Genomic DNA, 23,034 nt, shown 5'->3' on the forward strand with positions numbered 1-23,034 from the left:
ACATGTAATAAAACAACCTGTATATAAAGGCCTTTTTGGGGGTCTCATTTGAGTGGTCTTAATATACGGGTTTCGCTGTGTAAGGCTGTGCACAACGGTGTAATGAGGTACCCGATTACACTCCCAGGCTTACAATCAAATATTCGGACGCCATGTTTTTTTATAATTTTTTTGATTTTTAGATTTTTTTTTGTTGATTTTTTTTAAATTTTTTTTTGCCACCACCATGCCACAGGAGCGGTATCCAAGGTCGGTCTCCAAAAACGCATGCACTTTTATTTCGAGTTGCAGTTGAAGGGGATGATTTAATAATAATAACAGTAAACAATGCTGTTTTAAAAACCAAAGATGGCAGAATAATCCATTTTCCTCCAAGTCCAAACTGAAATCCGGACATTTGGCCCAGTTTCTGAGTGGCGAGTTTGATAGTGATTGAGCTGGAAAACATTTTTACCGATGGTACCATGCCAGCGGCCGCCGCTCTCCCTGGCACGGGTAAGCATCGGCCTGGACAGTGCCAGGTGACCGGGATTTTTTTTTTTTTTTTTTTTTTTTTGCGGCCGAATATTCGAGTACGAGAAATCGTACTCGAGAATTCGACTACTCGTCGCAGCCCTATTTAACATGTAGTCGAGAAAGTAGTGTAAAATTCAAAAAGGGCATTGAATCTTTCTGCTTTAAGCCAGTCATCAGGTCTAGGCTGTCTACAGAGGAAAAGAACAAAGGTTGTTCAGAAACTGTTCTTAACAGGGCTCTTCTGTATCCATGGACACACCACACTGCTGACTGATTTTCAGGTGTCACTAAGCTTTACAATGCTGGTGTATTTTATGTATGATACAAGCTTGGGATTAGGATTCTGAATCCGTTGTTGGCCCTGATACAAACCGTGTATCGTGGGATCAACAATCTAAATGCATGAAACCCTTTTCAATTTCAGGAAGAAATACAAGCCCCTCTTTGTTCAGTCATGTTTTATTTTAATAACAAGGTAGACAGAATTTGATGCCTGTAACTCTTTGAGTGTTAATTATCCACTGGCACATTTGACCTACATAACATTCAACTAATCAATATATAAATGAATGAATAAATAAATAATAAATAATCATTAGAGAAATTTAAAAAATATAAATATTTTTTCCTCCCCAGGCACTCAGGAGCAAGGATCAGAAGTGTTGAAGCATCTAGAGAGAATCATGCGTGTGAAAGCAGCATTACTCAACAAAGAGAGCAAGAACAGACGGGTGCCAAGGTATTTTTGCAACTCTTACAGTCTAAACCAGAATCATGGACATTCGTTTGGAATCCTTAAAATGGGATTAATGGGATGTTCTTTCCTTAGAATATAATTGGCTTTCTCTTTTCCAAATCGACTAGCTTTTAAACATACAAATAAAAATAAAGATAGTAACATTTATAGAGTACTAATTTGTCTAATTGCTGTACTATTATTACCTTGGCTTTAACCAAGCTACCCTGATAAGGCGCTCTAGCATTCAGGGAATATGGAGATACTCTTGGGTAGAGTTAGTGTCCTGGATGTACATACGTTCTTTGTAGGTTTGCTTAGTGAGCCCAGTAAGTAAGTCTGATAGCCTTCCAAAGAAAGTTATTGATGTTGTGTCAGTCACAGTGCTCGTATTCTTGTTGATTTATTCGGTAGTCACTAAGGCATCAACAAGAAATTGCCCCAAAATGCCTGAATTAGGTATTTAGATGAGGTATTTAATATCTCAGGTGAGCAAATGGAGAGAGGGAACATCTAAAATAAGACAGTTCTGGACATCTTAAATTCAGAGCTACATTGTTGAAAATCCAGATCTGTGCCAGTTTCACAAATTTACTAAGTCTGTTCTCCTGTTAGTATACTTAGATGTCAGCTTGTCTAAGTTTGTAGTACAATATCATGACTGTACTTGTAGTAAATACATTTGATTTAATCCATGCACTGAATCTCATTTGGACTCCAGGGGATTGCCAGAGGACTGTAGCCCCACCCTTAGTCACATGGTGATGTGGTTAATGACCCAATGTGGACGTCCCCAGACTGAATGCAGACATCAGTGTATGGTTCTTGTCTATGGGCTGACATCACTCTTACCAGGTCAGTCATTCTAGCCCTCAGGTATCCTAATAAGGAGGGGATGGGGAGGGGGAAGGGGTTACCAGAGAACTTTATCCCTACCCTGAGTCACATGGTGATGTGGTTAATGATCCAATGTGGACGTCCCCAGACTGAATGCAGACATCAGTGTATGGTTCTTGTCTACGGGCTGACATCGCTCTTACCAGGTCAGTCATTCTAGCCCTCAGGTATCCTAATAAGGAGAGGGTGGGGAGGGGGAAGGGGTTACCAGAGAACTTTATCCCTACCCTGAGTCACATGGTGATGTGGTTAATGACCCAATGTGGACGTCCCCAGACTGAATGCAGACATCAGTGTATGGTTCTTGTCTACGGGCTGACATCGCTCTTACCAGGTCAGTCATTCTAGCCCTCAGGTATCCTAATAAGGAGAGGGTGGGGAGGGGGAAGGGGTTACCGAAGGACCGTAGCTCTACCCTGAGTTACATGGTGATGTAGTTGATGACCCAATGTGGACGTCCCCAGACTGAATGCAGACATCAGTGTATGGTTCTTGTCTATGGGCTGACATCACTCCTACCAGGTCAGTCATGCTAGCCCTCTGGTATCTTAAATCCTAATAGGGAGGGGGTGGGGAGGGGGAATGGGTAACCAAAGAACTGTAGCCCCACATTGAGTCACATGGTGATGTGGTTGATGACCCAATGTGGAAGTCCCCAGACTGAATGCAGACATCAGTGTATGGTTCATGTCTACGGGCTGACATCACTCCTACCAGGTCAGTCAGTTTAGCCTCATGAAATCTGTGGACAAAAAGAGCCTTTGAAGAAAAGGAAGGTGGAACATCATATCTGGCATACTGCATGTTAGCAGCAGAAGGACAAATTTGCTCAATGATGTGTTTGGTACCTCTACAGCCGCAAATTCTTATGCTAAACATCTCTTGGTAACAAACTTATACAAATTTGAAACCCAACGTAAGGCACAGGGTCAGAGAGAGCATGATACTTCTAAAGAAATCAAATTTGTATGGTTTTGTACAGAGATAATTTAACTGGTATCTGTCACATTATAGCAGTATGAGAATGACTGTTGAAAGAAAGTGTGAAGTTATTATTTTGCTATTAATGTTTTTCTTTTACGTGATCCAGGGCGGAATACTCCAGCAACATGGATGCAGAACACAGCCAGAGAGAGGGGTGCTGAGTATTTTGTTGGAAGGTAATCTTTGTAGGAGGTAGATTCAATGGAATTTAGAAAATAATAAAGTAGGAATTAGCATGTCTCATCCACAGAGGAACACAAGGAAACATTATCTGTGCCACTAGGTTTCTGAAAATTATCGTAAATGAAATTTACTAGAAATTTTCGTAGATCAAACAAGCTTGTTTGTGGTAATGGTAATTTCTCATTCAATAAACCAGTTCCTAAATGGCTTCGTAACGCATGACCCCAAAATATACAGATGGATGCGTCCCACTTGTGCATTTTAAAATAATCACTGCTGAAGTGATGGAGGTTAATCATGAATACCTTTTATATGCCTCTTGAGAAGAATACTTCCACCTGTGTATCAGATAAATGTACTTACTTTACTTTTTCAGCCATTATCGATCCACTGCAGGATGAAGGCCTCAGCATGCTGTCTCCAAATGTCTCTGTTCAGTGCCTGTTTGTGCCAGTTAATCTTTTCCCAGTACTGTTGCAGCTCATCTCTCCATCTTTTTCTTTGACGTCCCCTGTTTCGTTTTTTCTCATATGGTGTCCAAAGAGTGATTGCTGAACTCCAGCGATTATCATTCCTACGGCTGATGTGGCCCGCCCAATTCCATTTCCTTCTTTTCACTGTTTCAAGGATGTCCTGGACTTTTGTCTGCTCCCTGATCCATTTGTTTGTTTTTCTGTCTTTGGATGTGATGCTTAGAATACTTCTTTCCATGTTGTGTTGAGATGCTGCTAGCTTTCTTTCCATTTTTGATGTTAGTGTCCATGTTTCTGCAGTGCATGAGATAAATGTACTGTCGGTGCGTAAATGAATACTGATAACATAACTTTCATAAGCATGATACCATTATTCGTCTCGATGGGCTTTACAATTTGGAAACAATTTACCTTTATCTGCCCATGCGCAGATAGTATTTACGAACTGGATTATTGTATATACTGTACTACTTTTTTTTTTATAATGGTTATTATAAATATAGTGATATTAAAACAGACATACATATTTTTTGGCTTGATCTTATTGAAACGTAAAAATGCATCCAGCCTACACATGTACATGCAACGTCTGTTACTTTCCACCTATTTTAGATTTGAGGGAGGTGGTCATAAGAGTGGTATACAGAAACAGCCCACCCTAGCCTCCGTGGAACAGCAGTTTTCTGTGAAAGCAACCATCACTTGGCTTGAGTACCTGTTGGCTGCACTGGACTGCTACGTCTGGGTCCTGGGGGAAAGTCTACTCACACCAGCAGCTGTCTTCAAAAGTAAGTGGAAATTCTGAAGAATGCTGAAGAACACCATAGGAGACAAAAAATTCTTCAAAAAGTGTCATTTTTGTGAACTGTGAAGGCTGAGGTTTGAAACCGTGGCAGATTCAGAGTTGAGAGCACAAACGACCTGTGCCCATCACCTTTGAAAACGATTTCTCATACTTGAAGTTCACAACATCAACAGAATATATCAAACTTAGTACACCCTATTGTAATTTTAATAAATGTTAACCCCCCCCCCTTTTTACAAGAACCTGGGTCCATCCTTGTTCTGAAATACGCATTTTTTGTGACTCATTTGTATGTACATGTTTTTTGATTAAAATGAGACCGTTTTCGTCGACTGTTTGCAAAATAGATAACTAGTTTCTCAACTAGAAACTAGAAACTACACAACCTATGATTTCATTAACAAAATTTGTGAGTTAAATTATTTCCCAAGTCAACAGACAATATTTTTCTTCCTTCTCTGTAGCCATTAAAGAAGGCAAAAAGAGTGTCCTATTCCAGACCATTGACTCCTTCATGAAGGTGGCTCAATACGATCTCTTTGCCTTCGCAAAGGGGTGTGGTTCCATGGAAACGGCCTTTACCCCCAGGGAGGAAGAAGACTACAATCGTACCAAGTGTACCGTCATCATCCGTCTCTTTTACTTCATGGGTGCCATGCTGGGCTCCCATACCAAGGAAGCACTGGAGGTTAGATTTTCAACTCTTTATGTGTCATGCAAATGATCTCCTTGTGCCTCATTGTATTTATCATGAGATAGATATCCCAAGGGATTCGAAAGTGAGCTGAATTTCCGAAGACAATTTTATGTAACAGAAGCCCAATTAGGCCTTTAAAAAAAAAAAGGTCAGTCTGAAATCTTGTTATTTTTGTATAACTTTTTTGTTCTTTTTTCCCCCTTTGAGCTGATATTTCTCTATACAGTGTATCACTCTAAAATACGGTTAAAAAAAAAAAAAAGCAGACCGGGGATTTCAAAAATGTTGGGTCTGTCGCAAAGGGCAATACAACATCTTTTTTTTGTAGGCCTTATGCATGTACATGATACATATACTCAGTAATTTCTTGAAGACTGTGAACAATATATCACACTTTTTATATTGTCTGTTTGTAGCCAGAATGGCATTAACTCATATCCTTTAACAAAGAGTTATTGCCCTTCTGACACCAAACAGAAATTATCTCTAAAGTTAATGCTCTTCTAGCTCTGAACAGCCGATATCTCCAAAGGATGTAAACGTCTCTCTTTGATTGTTATTTCTTCATTGTATTCTAGGTGATTCCCTCCAAGCTGTGGACTGGTCTGTTTGCTGAGATTCTGTGTGGATGTGTCTTGAAACCAGCTTCTCTGGGATTCAACATGGCCGACACTGTCATCATGAACGCTCTTCCACAGACTGTAAGTGTTCATTGTCAGTATCTAGGAAATACATGAATTCACTGTCTTATATTACATTAAATGATGTTATCATTTGTAGTTCTATCCTAGATATTGAGGAATTACTTGCTGTAATTGTTGTATCTATCTGTATATCAGTGCTGTACAGTATATCTCTGTTATTACATTTTCAGCAACTTAATCTATGAATAAACTTTAGTGTGGTAATTTATTTCATCTGTAGCATCCTGTAAGATATTAAATTTTTACAAAAATGTTAAAAACAGATCATTTTGTTCAATATCATGCTTTATAATATCTTGTTACCATTATTAAGCCTCTGGAACACTCACCCTGTCCCTCGTTTCTTCCCCCTCTTTTGTGCTTGTGTTATCCAGACGAATCGAGTCCTTGATCTGCTCTACACCAAGCTACCAACAGAGCAACTCAAGAAGCTTGAGACTGTCATTCACAAAAGGATTACTGCCAGCAGGTGAGATTGTTACAGTTCTATCCTTGTCATTATCCAATTATTTATTTCTATTTCATCCTGTTCTACTAATTTATACTCCGTTCTTCTGCCTCTACCATCCTAGATGTCCCCAGAACCTTAACCACCCATTATGGGGACCGTGCATCTGTGCATGTTGCACCAGTCCTGTGGAACAAGTTGCCAAGTGCCATTCAAAACATTCAATGCCTAGAAACCTTTCAGAAACATGTTAAAACAGTTTTAATTACTCAGAGTTACCAATGATAATATGTTGTTAAAATTCTGGAGAGAGATTTGTGCATTTTGTGTTTAAGTATTTATTGTATCCCCCGGCATTATGCCGGTGGGGTACTTTGGATTCAGCAGCGTTACGCCGCCGCCTCAACGTCTGCTGCGTCATATTCTTGTGTGCGCTCTAACTGCCACATTCCTTAATAGATTTCTTTCAAATATTGTGTGGAAGTGTATCTTAGTATAATCTACACACCTATAACTTTTGGTGATGCTGCCCCCAGTGTTCCGTCTTCTATAGGGTAAAAGGCCATATTTTTGTGGATGGTTGAGTTGTGTGCGCTCTATAGGCCACATTTTGCAAGGCGTTTTGTTCAAATTTTAAACTAAGGTGTATCTCGGTGTAATCTACAAGCCTCCAGATTTTGGTGATGCTGCCCCCAGTGTTCCATCTTCTATAGGGTAAAAGGCCATATTTTGGTGGCTGTCTTTTGTGCGCTCTAACTGCCACATTTCTTGACAGATTTCTTTCAAATTTTGTGTAGAGGTGAATCTTGATATAAGCTACAAACCTATAACTTTTGATTATGCTGCCCCAAGTGTTCAGTCTTCTATAGGGTAAAAGACCATTTCTTGTGCAGAGAGCTGTGTGATGTGAGTACAGGTACACTCTTTTACCACCAGCTGATATAAGATAATAATAATAATAATATTTAATTTGTATATAGCGCTTAATACAAATGTCTCTAAGCGCTTTACAAATAAACTATTACACCTGTGTGTAGGAGGGGAGGGGGGGGGGGAGGTAGGTTGTCGTGTTTGAGAAGAGTGCAGAAGGCTGTGTGATGTGGGTTCACAACACCCTTTTACCACCAGTTGATATAAGATTACACCTGTGTATAGGGGGAGGGGGGAGGCAGGGGGAGGTCGTCGTGTTTGAGAAGAGTGCAGAGAGCTGTGTGATGTGGGTTCACAACACCCTTTTACCACCGGCTGATATAAGATTACACCTGTGTATTAGGGGGGGGGGGGGTCGTCGTGTTTGAGAAGAGTGGAGAGAGCTGTGTGATGTGGGTTCACAACACCCTTTTACCACAAGCTAAAATATGATTACACCTGTGTGTAGGAGGGGAGGGGGAGGGAGGTTGTCGTGTTTGAGAAGAGTGCAGAAGGCTGTGTGATGTGGGTTCACAACACCCTTTTACCACAAGCTAAAATATGATTACACCTGTGTATAGGGGGGAGGGGGGAGGCAGGGGGAGGTTGTCATGTTTGAGAAGAGTGGAGAGAGCTGTGTGATGTGGGTTCACAACACCCTTTTACCACAAGCTAAAATATGATTACACCTGTGTATAGGGGGGAGGGGGGAGGCAGGGGGAGGTTGTCATGTTTGAGAAGAGTGGAGAGAGCTGTGTGATGTGGGTTCACAACACCCTTTTACCACAAGCTAAAATATGATTACACTTGTGTATAGGGGGGAGGGGGGAGGCAGGGGGAGGTCGTCATGTTTGAGAAGAGTGGAGAGAGCTGTGTGATGTGGGTTCACAACACCCTTTTATCACAAGCTAAAATATGATTACACTTGTGTATAGGGGGAGGGGGGAGGCAGGGGGAGGTCCTCATGTTTGAGAAGAGTGGAGAGAGCTGTGTGATGTGGGTTCACAACACCCTTTTACCACAAGCTAAAATATGATTACACCTGTGTATAGGGGGGAGGGGGGAGGCAGGGGGAGGTCCTCATGTTTGAGAAGAGTGGAGAGAGCTGTGTGATGTGGGTTCACAACACCCTTTTACCACAAGCTAAAATATGATTACACCTGTGTATAGGGGGGAGGGGGAGGCAGGGGGAGGTTGTCATGTTTGAGAAGATTGGAGAGAGCTGTGTGATGTGGGTTCACAACACCCTTTTACCACCAGTTGATATAAGATTACACTTGTGTATAGGGGGAGGGGAGAGGCAGGGGGAGGTCGTCGTGTTTGAGAAGAGTGCAGAGAGCTGTGTGATGTGGGTTCACAACACCCTTTTACCACAAGCTAAAATATGATTACACCTGTGTGTAGGAGGGGAGGGGGAGGGAGGTTGTCGTGTTTGAGAAGAGTGCAGAAGGCTGTGTGATGTGGGTTCACAACACCCTTTTACCACAAGCTAAAATATGATTACACCTGTGTATAGGGGGGAGGGGGGAGGCAGGGGGAGGTTGTCGTGTTTGAGAAGAGTGGAGAGAGCTGTGTGATGTGGGTTCACAACACCCTTTTACCACAAGCTAAAATATGATTACACCTGTGTATAGGGGGGAGGGGGGAGGCAGGGGGAGGTTGTCGTGTTTGAGAAGAGTGGAGAGAGCTGTGTGATGTGGGTTCACAACACCCTTTTACCACAAGCTAAAATATGATTACACTTGTGTATAGGGGGGAGGGGGGAGGCAGGGGGAGGTCGTCATGTTTGAGAAGAGTGGAGAGAGCTGTGTGATGTGGGTTCAGAACACCCTTTTACCACAAGCTAAAATATGATTACACCTGTGTGTAGGAGGGGAGGGGGGAGGGAGGTTGTCGTGTTTGAGAAGAGTGCAGAAGGCTGTGTGATATGGGTTCACAACACCCTTTTACCACTAGCTAAAACATGATTACACCTGTGTGTAGGGGGGAGGGGGGAGGCAGGGGGAGGTCGTCATGTTTGAGAAGAGTGGAGAGAGCTGTGTGATGTGGGTTCACAACACCCTTTTATCACAAGCTAAAATATGATTACACTTGTGTATAGGGGGGAGGGGGAGGCAGGGGGAGGTCGTCATGTTTGAGAAGAGTGGAGAGAGCTGTGTGATGTGGGTTCACAACACCCTTTTATCACAAGCTAAAATATGATTACACTTGTGTATAGGGGGAAGGGGGGAGGCAGGGGGAGGTCCTCATGTTTGAGAAGAGTTGAGAGAGCTGTGTGATGTGGGTTCACAACACCCTTTTACCACAAGCTAAAATATGATTACACCTGTGTATAGGGGGGAGGGGGGAGGCAGGGGGAGGTCGTCATGTTTGAGAAGAGTGGAGAGAGCTGTGTGATGTGGGTTCACAACACCCTTTTATCACAAGCTAAAATATGATTACACCTGTGTATAGGGGGGAGGGGGGAGGCAGGGGGAGGTCGTCATGTTTGAGAAGAGTGGAGAGAGCTGTGTGATTTGGGTTCACAACACCCTTTTACCACAAGCTAAAATATGATTACACCTGTGTATAGGAGGCAGGGGGGGGGGGGTCGTCATGTTTAAGAAGAGTGGAGAGAGCTGTGTGATGTGGGTTCACAACACCCTTTTACCACCGGCTGATATAAGATTACACCTGTGTATAGGGGGAGGGGAGAGGCAGGGGGAGGTCGTCGTGTTTGAGAAGAGTGGAGAGAGCTGTGTGATTTGGGTTCACAACACCCTTTTACCACAAGCTAAAATATGATTACACCTGTGTATAGGAGGCAGGGGGGGGGTCGTCATGTTTAAGAAGAGTGCAGAGAGCTGTGTGATGTTGGTTCACAACACCCTTTTACCACCGGCTGATATAAGATTACACCTGTGTATAGGGGGGGGGGGGGGTCGTCGTGTTTGAGAAGAGTGGAGAGAGCTGTGTGATGTGGGTTCACAACACCCTTTTACCACAAGCTAAAATATGATTACACCTGTGCGTAGGAGGGGAGGGGGAGGGAGGTTGTCGTGTTTGAGAAGAGTGCAGAAGGCTGTGTGATGTGGGTTCACAACACCCTTTTACCACAAGCTAAAATATGATTACACCTGTGTATAGGGGGGAGGGGGAGGCAGGGGGAGGTCGTCATGTTTGAGAAGAGTGGAGAGAGCTGTGTGATGTGGGTTCACAACACCCTTTTACCACAAGCTAAAATATGATTACACTTGTGTATAGGGGGGAGGGGGGAGGCAGGGGGAGGTCGTCATGTTTGAGAAGAGTGGAGAGAGCTGTGTGATGTGGGTTCACAACACCCTTTTACCACAAGCTAAAATATGATTACACCTGTGTATAGGGGGGGGGGGTCGTCGTGTTTGAGAAGAGTGGAGAGAGCTGTGTGATGTGGGTTCACAACACCCTTTTACCACAAGCTAAAATATGATTACACCTGTGTGTAGGAGGGGAGGGGGAGGGAGGTTGTCGTGTTTGAGAAGAGTGCAGAAGGCTGTGTGATGTGGGTTCACAACACCCTTTTACCACAAGCTAAAATATGATTACACCTGTGTATAGGGGGGAGGGGGGAGGCAGGGGGAGGTTGTCGTGTTTGAGAAGAGTGGAGAGAGCTGTGTGATGTCGGTTCACAACACCCTTTTACCACAAGCTAAAATATGATTACACCTGTGTATAGGGGGGAGGGGGGAGGCAGGGGGAGGTTGTCGTGTTTGAGAAGAGTGGAGAGAGCTGTGTGATGTGGGTTCACAACACCCTTTTACCACAAGCTAAAATATGATTACACTTGTGTATAGGGGGGAGGGGGGAGGCAGGGGGAGGTCGTCATGTTTGAGAAGAGTGGAGAGAGCTGTGTGATGTGGGTTCAGAACACCCTTTTACCACAAGCTAAAATATGATTACACCTGTGTGTAGGAGGGGAGGGGGGAGGGAGGTTGTCGTGTTTGAGAAGAGTGGAGAGAGCTATGTGATGTGGGTTCACAACACCCTTTTATCACAAGCTAAAACATGATTACACCTGTGTGTAGGGGGGAGGGGGGAGGCAGGGGGAGGTCGTCATGTTTGAGAAGAGTGGAGAGAGCTGTGTGATGTGGGTTCACAACACCCTTTTATCACAAGCTAAAATATGATTACACTTGTGTATAGGGGGAAGGGGGGAGGCAGGGGGAGGTCCTCATGTTTGAGAAGAGTGGAGAGAGCTGTGTGATGTGGGTTCACAACACCCTTTTATCACAAGCTAAAATATGATTACACTTGTGTATAGGGGGAAGGGGGGAGGCAGGGGGAGGTCGTCATGTTTGAGAAGAGTGGAGAGAGCTGTGTGATGTGGGTTCACAACACCCTTTTATCACAAGCTAAAATATGATTACACCTGTGTGTAGGAGGGGAGGGGGGAGGGAGGTTGTCGTGTTTGAGAAGAGTGCAGAAGGCTGTGTGATATGGGTTCACAACACCCTTTTACCACTAGCTAAAACATGATTACACCTGTGTGTAGGGGGGAGGGGGGAGGCAGGGGGAGGTCGTCATGTTTGAGAAGAGTGGAGAGAGCTGTGTGATGTGGGTTCACAACACCCTTTTATCACAAGCTAAAATATGATTACACTTGTGTATAGGGGGAAGGGGGGAGGCAGGGGGAGGTCGTCATGTTTGAGAAGAGTGGAGAGAGCTGTGTGATGTGGGTTCACAACACCCTTTTACCACAAGCTAAAATATGATTACACCTGTGTATAGGGGGGAGGGGGGAGGCAGGGGGAGGTCGTCATGTTTGAGAAGAGTGGAGAGAGCTGTGTGATGTGGGTTCACAACACCCTTTTATCACAAGCTAAAATATGATTACACCAGACCTGTGTATAGGGGGGAGGGAGGAGGCAGGGGGAGGTCGTCATGTTTGAGAAGAGTGGAGAGAGCTGTGTGATGTGGGTTCACAACACCCTTTTACCACAAGCTAAAATATGATTACACCTGTGTATAGGAGGCAGGGGGGGGGGGGGGGGTCGTCATGTTTGAGAAGAGTGGAGAGAGCTGTGTGATGTGGGTTCACAACACCCTTTACCACCGGCTGATATAAGATTACACCTGTGTATAGGGGGAGGGGAGAGGCAAGGGGAGGTCGTCGTGTTTGAGAAGAGTGCAGAGAGCTGTGTGATGTGGGTTCACAACACCCTTTTACCACCGGCTGATATAAGATTACACCTGTGTATAGGGGGGGGGGGGGGTCGTCGTGTTTGAGAAGAGTGGAGAGAGCTGTGTGATGTGGGTTCACAACACCCTTTTACCACAAGCTAAAATATGATTACACCTGTGTGTAGGAGGGGAGGGGGAGGGAGGTTGTCGTGTTTGAGAAGAGTGCAGAAGGCTGTGTGATGTGGGTTCACAACACCCTTTTACCACAAGCTAAAATATGATTACACCTGTGTATAGGGGGGAGGGGGGAGGCAGGGGGAGGTCGTCATGTTTGAGAAGAGTGGAGAGAGCTGTGTGATGTGGGTTCACAACACCCTTTTACCACAAGCTAAAATATGATTACACTTGTGTATAGGGGGGAGGGGGGAGGCAGGGGGAGGTCGTCATGTTTGAGAAGAGTGGAGAGAGCTGTGTGATGTGGGTTCACAACACCCTTTTACCACAAGCTAAAATATGATTACACCTGTGTGTAGGAGGGGAGGGGGGAGGGAGGTTGTCGTGTTTGAGAAGAGTGGAGAGAGCTGTGTCATGTGGGTTCACAACACCCTTTTACCACAAGCTAAAATATGATTACACCTGTGTGTAGGAGGGGAGGGGGGAGGAAGGTTGTCGTGTTTGAGAAGAGTGGAGAGAGCTGTGTGATGTGGGTTCACAACACCCTTTTACCACAAGCTAAAATATGATTACACTTGTGTATAGGGGGGAGGGGGGAGGCAGGGGGAGGTCGTCATGTTTGAGAAGAGTGGAGAGAGCTGTGTGATGTGGGTTCACAACACTCTTTTACCACAAGCTAAAATATGATTACACCTGTGTGTAGGAGGGGAGGGGGGAGGGAGGGTGTCGTGTTGAGAAGAGTGCAGAAGGCTGTGTGATGTGGGTTCGCAACACCCTTTTACCACAAGCTAAAACATGATTACACCTGTGTGTAGGGGGGGGGGGGTCGTCGTGTTTGAGAAGAGTGCAGAGAGCTGTGTGATGTGGGTTCACAACACCCTTTTACCACCAGCTGATATATGAATACACTTGTGTGTAGGGGGGAGGCAGGGGGAGGTTGTCATGTTATGAGTGCAGAGAGCTGTGTGATGTGGGTTCACAACACCCTTTTACCACCAGCTGATATAAGATTACACCTGTGTATAGAGGGGGGGGGGGGGGGTCGTCGTGTTTATGAAGAGTGCAGAGAGCTATGTGATGTGGGTTCACAACACCCTTTTGCCACCAGCTGAAATATGAATACACCTGTGTGAAGGGGGGGGGGGGAAGGCAGGGGGAGGTTGTCATGGTTGAGAAGAGTGCGAGAGCTGTGTGATGTGGGTTCACAACACCCTTTTGTCACAAGCTAAAATATGATTACAGTTGTGTATAGGGGGGAGGGGGAGGCAGGGGGAGGTCGTCATGTTTGAGAAGAGTGGAGAGAGCTGTGTGATGTGGGTTCACAACACCCTTTTATCACAAGCTAAAATATGATTACACTTGTGTATAGGGGGGAGGGGGAGGCAGGGGGAGGTCCTCATGTTTGAGAAGAGTGGAGAGAGCTGTGTGATGTGGGTTCACAACACCCTTTTACCACAAGCTAAAATATGATTACACCTGTGTATAGGGGGGAGGGGGGAGGCAGGGGGAGGTCGTCATGTTTGAGAAGAGTGGAGAGAGCTGTGTGATGTGGGTTCACAACACCCTTTTACCACCAGTTGATATAAGATTACACCTGTGTATAGGGGGAGGGAGAGGCAGGGGGAAGTCGTCGTGTTTGAGAAGAGTGCAGAGAGCTGTGTGATGTGGGTTCACAACACCCTTTTACCACCAGTTGATATAAGATTACACCTGTGTATAGGGGGGGGGGGGGTCGTCGTGTTTGAGAAGAGTGCAGAGAGCTGTGTGATGTGGGTTCACAACACCCTTTTACCACAAGCTAAAATATGATTACACTTGTGTATAGAGGGGAGGGGGGAGGCAGGGGGAGGTCGTCATGTTTGAGAAGAGTGGAGAGAGCTGTGTGATGTGGGTTCACAACACCCTTTTACCACAAGCTAAAATATGATTACACCTGTGTGTAGGAGGGGAGGGGGAGGGAGGTTGTTGTGTTTGAGAAGAGTGCAGAAGGCTGTGTGATGTGGGTTCACAACACCCTTTTACCACAAGTTAAAACATGATTACACCTGTGTGTAGGGGGGGGGGGGGGGAGGCAGGGGGAGGTTGTCATGTTTGAGAAGAGTGGAGAGAGCTGTGTGATGTGGGTTCACAACACCCTTTTACCACAAGCTAAAATATGATTACACTTGTGTGTAGGAGGGGAGGGGGGAGGGAGGTTGTTGTGTTTGAGAAGAGTGGAGAGAGCTGTGTCATGTGGGTTCACAACACCCTTTTACCACAAGCTAAAATATGATTACACCTGTGTGTAGGAGGGGAGGGGGGAGGGAGGTTGTCGTGTTTGAGAAGAGTGGAGAGAGCTGTGTGATGTGGGTTCACAACACCCTTTTACCACAAGCTAAAATATGATTACACTTGTGTATAGGGGGGAGGGGGGAGGCAGGGGGAGGTCGTCATGTTTGAGAAGAGTGGAGAGAGCTGTGTGATGTGGGTTCACAACACCCTTTTACCACAAGCTAAAATATGATTACACCTGTGTGTAGGAGGGGAGGGGGGAGGGAGGGTGTCGTGTTTGAGAAGAGCGCAGAAGGCTGTGTGATGTGGGTTCACAACACCCTTTTACCACAAGCTAAAACATGATTACACCTGTGTGTAGGGGGGGGGGTCGTCGTGTTTGAGAAGAGTGCAGAGAGCTGTGTGATGTGGGTTCACAACACCCTTTTACCACCAGCTGATATATGAATACACCTGTGTGTAGGGGGGGAGGCAGGGGGAGGTTGTCATGTTATGAGTGCAGAGAGCTGTGTGATGTGGGTTCACAACACCCTTTTACCACCAGCTGATATAAGATTACACCTGTGTATAGAGGGGGGGGGGGGGTCGTCGTGTTTATGAAGAGTGCAGAGAGCTATGTGATGTGGGTTCACAACACCCTTTTGCCACCAGCTGAAATATGAATACACCTGTTTGAAGGGGGGGGGAAGGCAGGGGGAGGTTGTCATGGTTGAGAAGAGTGCAGAGAGCTTTGTGATGTGGGTGCACGTACATCCTTTTACCACCAGCTGATATAAGATTACACCTGTGTGTAGAGGGGAGGGGGGGGTCGTCATGTGAGAGAAGAGTGCAGAGGGCTGTGTGATATGGGTTCACAACACCCTTTTACCACCAGCTGATATAAGATTACACCTGTGTGTAGGGGGGGGGGGGTCGTCGTGTTTGAGAAGAGTGGAGAGAGCTGTGTGATGTGGGTTTACAACACCCTTTTACCACAAGATAAAATATGATTACACCTGTGTGTACGAGGGGAGGGTGGAGGTGGGGGGGGGGGGGGTCGTCGTGTTTGAGAAGAGTGGAGAGAGCTGTGTGATGTGGGTTCATAACACCCTTTTACCACAAGCTAAAATATGATTACACCTGTGTGTAGGAGGGGAGGGGGGAGGGAGGTTGTCGTGTTTGAGAAGAGTGCAGAGAGCTATGTAATTTGGGTTCACAACTTCCTTTTACCACCAGCTGATATAAGATTACAACTGTGTGTAGGGGGAGGGGGAGGCAGGGGGAGGTTGTCATGTTTGAGAATAGTGCAGAGAGCTGTGTGATGTGGGTTCATAACACCCTTTTACCACCAGCTGAAATATGAATACACCTGTGTGTAGGGGGGGGGGGGGGGTGGGGGGAGGCAGGAGGAGGTTGTCATGTTTGAGAAGAGTGCAGAGAGCTATGTGATGTGGGTTCACAACTTCCTTTTACCACCAGCTGATATAAGATTAGACCTGTGTGTAGGGGGGGGGGGGGGAAGCAGTGGGAGGTTGTAATGTATGAGAAGAGTGGAGAGAGCTGTGTGATGTGGGTTCACAACACCCTTTTACCACCAGCTGAAATATGAGTACACCTGTTTGTAGGCGGGAAGGGGGGGGGGGGGGGGGGAGGTTGTCGTGTTTAAGAAGAGTGCAGAAGGCTGTGTGATGTGGGTTCACAACACCCTTTTACCACCAGCTGATAAATGATTACACCTGTGTATAGGGGGGGGGGGGAGGAGGCAGAGGGAGGTCATCATGTTTGAGAAGAGTGCAGAGAGCTGTGTCATGTGGGTGCACTTAAAACCCTTTTACCACCAGCTGAGATATAATTGTATCCTCAGGCAGTATGCCGGTATGCCTTGACAGATTTCTTTCAAATTTTGTATGGAGGTGTATCTTGGTATAATCTACACACCCATATCTTTTGGTGATGCTGCCCCTAGTGTTCCGTCTTCTATAGGGTAAAAGGCCATATTTTTGTGGCTGTCCTTTTGTGCACTCACATAACTGCCACATTTCTTGACAGATTTCTTTCAAATTTTCTATATGCATTATACTCTAATCTACACACTTATTATCCCCTCACCGACGAAGTCGGAGGGGATATAAAACTGCTGCCGTGTGTCCGTAACAAATTTGGTTTCAGATCGATAACTTCAGTAATGTTTGACACATTTTAATGAAATTTGATATGAAGGTAGATAATATCAAAATACAGGCTAAGTTTGATTTTGGAGTGTGTAAGTCAAAGGTCATAGCTCATTAAATATGCAAATCTGGTTTCCGATCCATAACTTTAGTATTGTTTTGACAGATTTTAATGAAATTTGATATGAAGGTACATGGTATCAAAATACATGTACAGCCTAAGTTCGATTTCTGAGTATGTAGGTCAAAGGTTAAAGGTCATAGCTCATTAAATATGCAAAAACACCTAATTAAATATGTAAAAATGTGGTGAACTTCCTTGCCTAGTAATATAATAGTGTAGTCCAATGGAGGTAATTTGTTCTGACGTATATAGGCCATTTGTACCCTGCGGGGGGATGCTTCGCTTTGCGTTGACTTGTTGTTTTGGTAATGCTGCTCCTAGTCATGGCAATATCCTGAGCCACTAGTGGTGACCTCTCTTCGTCATCCTTATGTTACAGGGAGGGGAGAGGGGATCTTTGTCCCTCCTTCGAACGTAAGGATGACACAAAATCACTGCCACTGCCGGTGGAAACATTCACATTGCGCGGCAATACAGATTGCGATATTTCTAGTTATCATTATCATTACACTTATATTGTAATGTTTGATGATGATTGTTTTTATCATTATTGATTGATAATTGATATTGATTTATTCTTGTCCACAAAAGTGAAAAATGTGTCTTCCACCCAGCACAACAGGATTTGAAACAACAAAAACATAATGTACAAATTTTAAAAAATAGGATAATAAACAAAATACTGATAACGACAATACAGGTTAATTTAGATACTCAGTATTGCACCAGAAATTGTAATGTGTTCCATCATGACCATAAACTTTTCTTGCATCACCAATAATTTATATTAACCCTTTGACTACTGTACCAGAGTGGTCTCTGTATTAAGCCTATGGGAATAAGAGAATTCAGTAGTCTATAGGTTTACATTATTTTTTAATTATACCAATTATTCAGAGAATGAAAGGGTCTGCATATTGTAGGGTTCAAGATTATTAAAGGAGAAGACCAGTTTTGGAAATGCCCCCCTCTCACAAATATGAAATGGAAGCTCTTATTACCAATCATGTGAAAGAATATGTTTTGACTAATATGTGATGATACAAATTTTGCCGGGAAACCGCCTACTTATTGATATATTTGGTAAATTATCATATTTATCCGTCCTGGATAGATATAGGGTAGTCCCATATACATATTTATGTGTACAGTGCTTATGATCAACCTTTTCTGATCGATTCCACGTTTCTTTCACAATGCAATCGCATGACCAGAACTAGTTTATACCTTTAGATATTTTCAATATATTATGATGATATCCAACAGGAGCGAGGATTTGTTCTCCATTCTACCGATGTTGTTCAGTAATGAGAGTGATCTTGGTTTGGATCATGTACAGCTACAGCATCTTGTGAATGGATACAAGCAGCTACAGAAGGCCAAACTACTCACTAGACAAGTATAACAAATCTCAGAAAATACCTCATTAATGTGATAACTTGATAAAATTGAACCAGTGTTGACTAAACTGGGCTGAGGTATGTACAAGCATGAACAGATTGAACGAGAAGTTTGGGTTTGTGAGGGTAGATGCTAAAGGTTACAGAATCATTGATCAATGAATAAACATATAGGCAGAGGCATATTACAGACGCAGTCTTATTCAGCTTGTTTATTATATACTGTTTACCAGTGTTAGTCTCGGAGAGGACCATGAATTGATAATAATAATAATAATAATTTTCCGCTTTTATATAGCGCACAATACATCGATACAACGTTTTGCCTAAGCGCTTTACAGATATATGCTGTTCGACAAAATAGGTACATACAGTATTGTGAAAAACACATTCCAAAATATGTTGTACATGGCAAGTTCAAAGTGTACGCAAGAGTTTATGTAGAAATCTGATCTATGCACCATTTCCCCTACTCTGAGAGTGGTGAACACAAATGTACCTGTTGTCATTTGTCTAAATTAATGTCGTTGAAATGGGAATGTTATTTTCTTTAAGATGACATATTTTAATCAAACAACAAAATATGTAATGTAACTAAATAAATTTTCTTTAGCTACCCATTTTATTTTGGTGTTAAGTTCTATGTCAAAGTCAGTAATGATTTTGGGAATCCTGTCTTTGTTGATAGACAACCAACCAGGCTTTGTCCATCTTGGACTTTGTGATGCGTGGACTGGTCAAGAGAGGAGAGAACGGTCAGGAGGCGAGGAAAATGACCCCTTCAGAGATTGACTTAGGTCAAAGGTTACTTGAGCTAGCATTCCAGCTCGGAGTCCAGGTAAGTATCATTTAATTGTAGATCTGCACTTTGCTGTTTTATATTTATCAATGGTTGTGTACTTCTTTATGAGATTTGTATGGGAAATTATTATTGTAACTATTGAAATTACGTAAGTTTTTAGCATAATATAAAACAAAGTAAAATTTGTTGGGTATTATGTTAGTATTTCTTTTAAACATGCCTAAATTTCTTAAAATCAATCCCATTTATCTTTGATAGTTTCTTCACCTTTTTTTAAAGCGATACACATTTCAAATTAGTGTGAATCAGAGTTTTCAAGGGCTTAGAGGCATTGATTTGGATGATGGCTTGCTTCGGTATTGCTTTAATATCAATCTTCGTGAAGCATACAGTATGTAGAGAGCCATGAGGGCATTAACTTTTTGTTAAAATAAACGAGTTATTGCTCTTCTTTCTCTCATCAGATGGTATGATGTATCCTGCTTTATTTCAAAGTTATTGAGTATCTTCAATTCTGCACTTGTATATAAATAGTGAATTATAAATCAATGACTGAAGTTAGATCTGCTCCGCGATGTTTCTTCAATCTCCCTTCTCGCCCCGCCCCCCCCCCCCACTCCGGGGTCGGAGGGACCGCATTCATGTTCCCAAAATGTCCCGTAAAGGAGTACTTTTCATGCAACAAAGTCTGGCTCGTAATACACCAAAAAATCGGCCCCTATTGAATTTACACACCGGACTTGGGGGGGTGGGAACATGCATAAGCGTACCCTATATAACACTGAGTGGGGGGGGGGGGCTCTCGTCCTTGTTGATTGTTGATCCCTCAATGGTCCAGGAATGTGTGTCTTTGTTATATTGAAGGAATACAAAACCTTTCTATTTTAATTATCAGACAAACAGCTTGATTGATTGCCTGTTGGAAACCACACCCGTCGTCAGCTCAACGCGATCTTTGACCTCTAAGTTGTCTGCCTCCCAGACCAGCCTGGGCGTTCTGTTCCTGACGACGTACAAGCAGCCCATCATGGACCAGCTTGTAAAGCATGGACAGGACACTGTGTATGAACTGAGCAATCGGGTTAGAGAGGATAGAGGGACTATAGGGATGATCATCTATGGCTTGCTGGAACATGCTGTGGGCAACAGAGAGATCAGGAAAAGGTTTGGAGCAGAGATATCACTAAGAATTGTTGAAACATAAAGTTTTAATGTGATAGTTAGAGTATACATGTAGGAGTGATAAGGTGTGGCTAGAACACGCTGTAGGCAACAGAAATATCAGAAAGAGGTTAGGAGCATAGAGATCACTAAGAATTGTTGAAACATTAAAGTTTTATTGCATTGCTAGAGTATAGGAGTGATGATTTATGACTAGAACGTGCTGTAGCCAACAGAGAGATCAGAAAAGGGTACATCTGTATATAGATTGAACTTTATTACAATAATTAACATAAACCTCACTGATAAATTTGGCATCTCTTGATCTACTAGCTGTGAAGAAGTCCCAATTTGTGAGGATCATACTGTTCCACGATTTCAGTGACGTTCTTACCGATGTTGATTTACTTCAAGGCAGCACTCAGAGCTGCGGTCTATCCATCGAGTTTGAAGAAGAAGACATGTGTATTATTTATTGTTTGTTTTGGTCTAGATACGGTATGGCTATTTACAGTGCTGTCCTGACTCAGTGGGATACCCTATCAAACCTCGGACAAGAAGATGACTTCATGCTCAATCTTATGAAGAAAGTTCTCCAGATTGATTTCAAGGTAACTTACTGGTTTACCATGGATTGGAAAATAAACAGACTATATATTCAAAAATGGCTGGCTTATGCAGTATTAGAGGTGTAGTGGTCCAGTGTATAAGCCTCGTGACCGTGAACCACTAGGTACATGATGTGATTTCCTGTTACAGCACTAATGTCCTTTGGCGAGACCTTGATCTACATTTGCCACACTCCACCCAGTTGAGGTAAATGGATACCCTGCAGGAATTAAATCCTCAAAATGCTTAAACGCTGTAATGGCAGTAATGCTAAGGCCAGGGTAATAATAATGGAGCGCCAGGAGTGGCAATGTGCCAGACATGAGCGTTATACAAGATTCCACCATTGCTGTTATTATTTTTGTTAATCTTGACACAGTTTGCCACAGACCCGACCCACTCTCTATTCCGTTAAGTTTTCAACCAGTAACTGAGCATGCTTAATTATAGACTTCAAGATGTCTCCTGCTTGAAAGACCTTCGCCGTATTCAAAAGAGATCATCACAATCTCCATGCCATTATCCTCCAGAAAAATGTCTGTACTTGAAATTATTTGCTTATGCTTGTTGCTCTTCACCTACATGTAGTTTTCCACAGACCCGACCCACCCTACATTCTGTCTAGTTTTCAACCAGTACCTAAGCATGCCTAGAGACTTCATGATGTCTCTATCTTGAAAGACCTTCGCCATATACAAAAGAGATCATGGCAATTTCCATGCCATTGTCCTCCAGAAAAATGTCTGTACTTGAAATTATTTGCTTATTCTTGTTGCCCTTCACCCAGTTTGCCACAGACCCAACCCACCCTACATTCCGTCCAGTCTTCAACCAGTACCTGAGCATGCTAAGAGACTCCAAGAAGTCCCTTGCCTGGAAGACTCAAGTTCTTGACGTCCTCTACTTCTTTGCCAATGTACCAGAGAAAGAAGAGAAGGAACTCAAGTAAGAAAGCTTAGTTTCAATTAAAGGGATCCGGTAACTTTGTCTTAGATCCTTGATTTAGCTCATGTTGCAATGATCAATTATAAACCTTTAGGTCAGTCAGGAACCCCATGACTTTTACAAGCCGATCGCCTGTCTGATTATCAAGATATTTATGATTGAAAATCTAAACCAAATTTTGCCCTTGCCAAATGGTTTTCATAACACTACAATAAAAAATTTTGAGGCACTTCTTGATCATTTTGAAGCGCAACTTTTTGGGGGCTTCAATATAACACCATATCACAGACACTGATTAAACGATCCTTTTAAATTTAATGTACACATGTATTTCCAACAAGCAATAAGAACACATGATGTAGAAACTCATTACACTTCACTTTCCAAAGAATGAGCATAAAAACATGCAAATACGTAATGAAAGGTAACATATTATATCAACAGTCGTATTGTTTGAATTGGGGACAGTTGGGGAAGACCAAGTCTTACATAAAGAACCTGTCCCGAGAAGAATATTGCGTAAGATTGAATTGAAATACTATGATTAAGAACGAGTTATTGCAATATGTGCTTATTTTGGTGTACATACAGACAGCAATATAATGAGCAATCATGTGGATAGAATAGACAAGAAAAATAGAGGTAGAATATTTCTTGCCGACATCTGTCTTTACATTGGATGAATGCCTTTCTAGATTTGAACAGTCATTATGTGTGATCCTTGATCAGCAAAACTTTGTGTAGGAAAGCATCATTCATGTACAGTGCCACTGCTATAATACTACTACTACTGATAATAGTGGGTTCTTTTATAGCGCTCATGTCTGTTATACGTGACACTCCTGGCGCTCCCAATTATTATCTCTAAAATCGAACATGGAATTTTTTTAAATATCCTGTCCCATTG

General features: G+C 43.4%; 1 protein-coding gene across 1 annotated transcript in view; it reads left to right on the forward strand.

The window, feature by feature from the left end:
* Nucleotides 1-23,034, forward strand: part of LOC586799 (DNA-dependent protein kinase catalytic subunit) — a 109,049-nt gene that overhangs the window by 26,519 nt on the left and 59,496 nt on the right. The window contains exons 27-38 of the mRNA XM_030984017.1: nt 1,153-1,255; nt 1,974-2,107; nt 3,240-3,309; nt 4,402-4,577; nt 5,059-5,282; nt 5,870-5,992; nt 6,370-6,464; nt 18,477-18,609; nt 19,299-19,448; nt 20,308-20,576; nt 21,067-21,184; nt 21,970-22,127. Of these exons, the coding sequence (XP_030839877.1) occupies nt 1,153-1,255; nt 1,974-2,107; nt 3,240-3,309; nt 4,402-4,577; nt 5,059-5,282; nt 5,870-5,992; nt 6,370-6,464; nt 18,477-18,609; nt 19,299-19,448; nt 20,308-20,576; nt 21,067-21,184; nt 21,970-22,127 (1,753 nt within the window). The remainder of the gene's footprint in view (nt 1-1,152; nt 1,256-1,973; nt 2,108-3,239; nt 3,310-4,401; nt 4,578-5,058; nt 5,283-5,869; nt 5,993-6,369; nt 6,465-18,476; nt 18,610-19,298; nt 19,449-20,307; nt 20,577-21,066; nt 21,185-21,969; nt 22,128-23,034) is intronic.

This window comes from Strongylocentrotus purpuratus, unplaced genomic scaffold, assembly GCF_000002235.5.
Source record: "Strongylocentrotus purpuratus isolate Spur 01 unplaced genomic scaffold, Spur_5.0 spur5_scaffold_14, whole genome shotgun sequence".
NCBI lineage: Eukaryota > Metazoa > Echinodermata > Echinoidea > Camarodonta > Strongylocentrotidae > Strongylocentrotus > Strongylocentrotus purpuratus.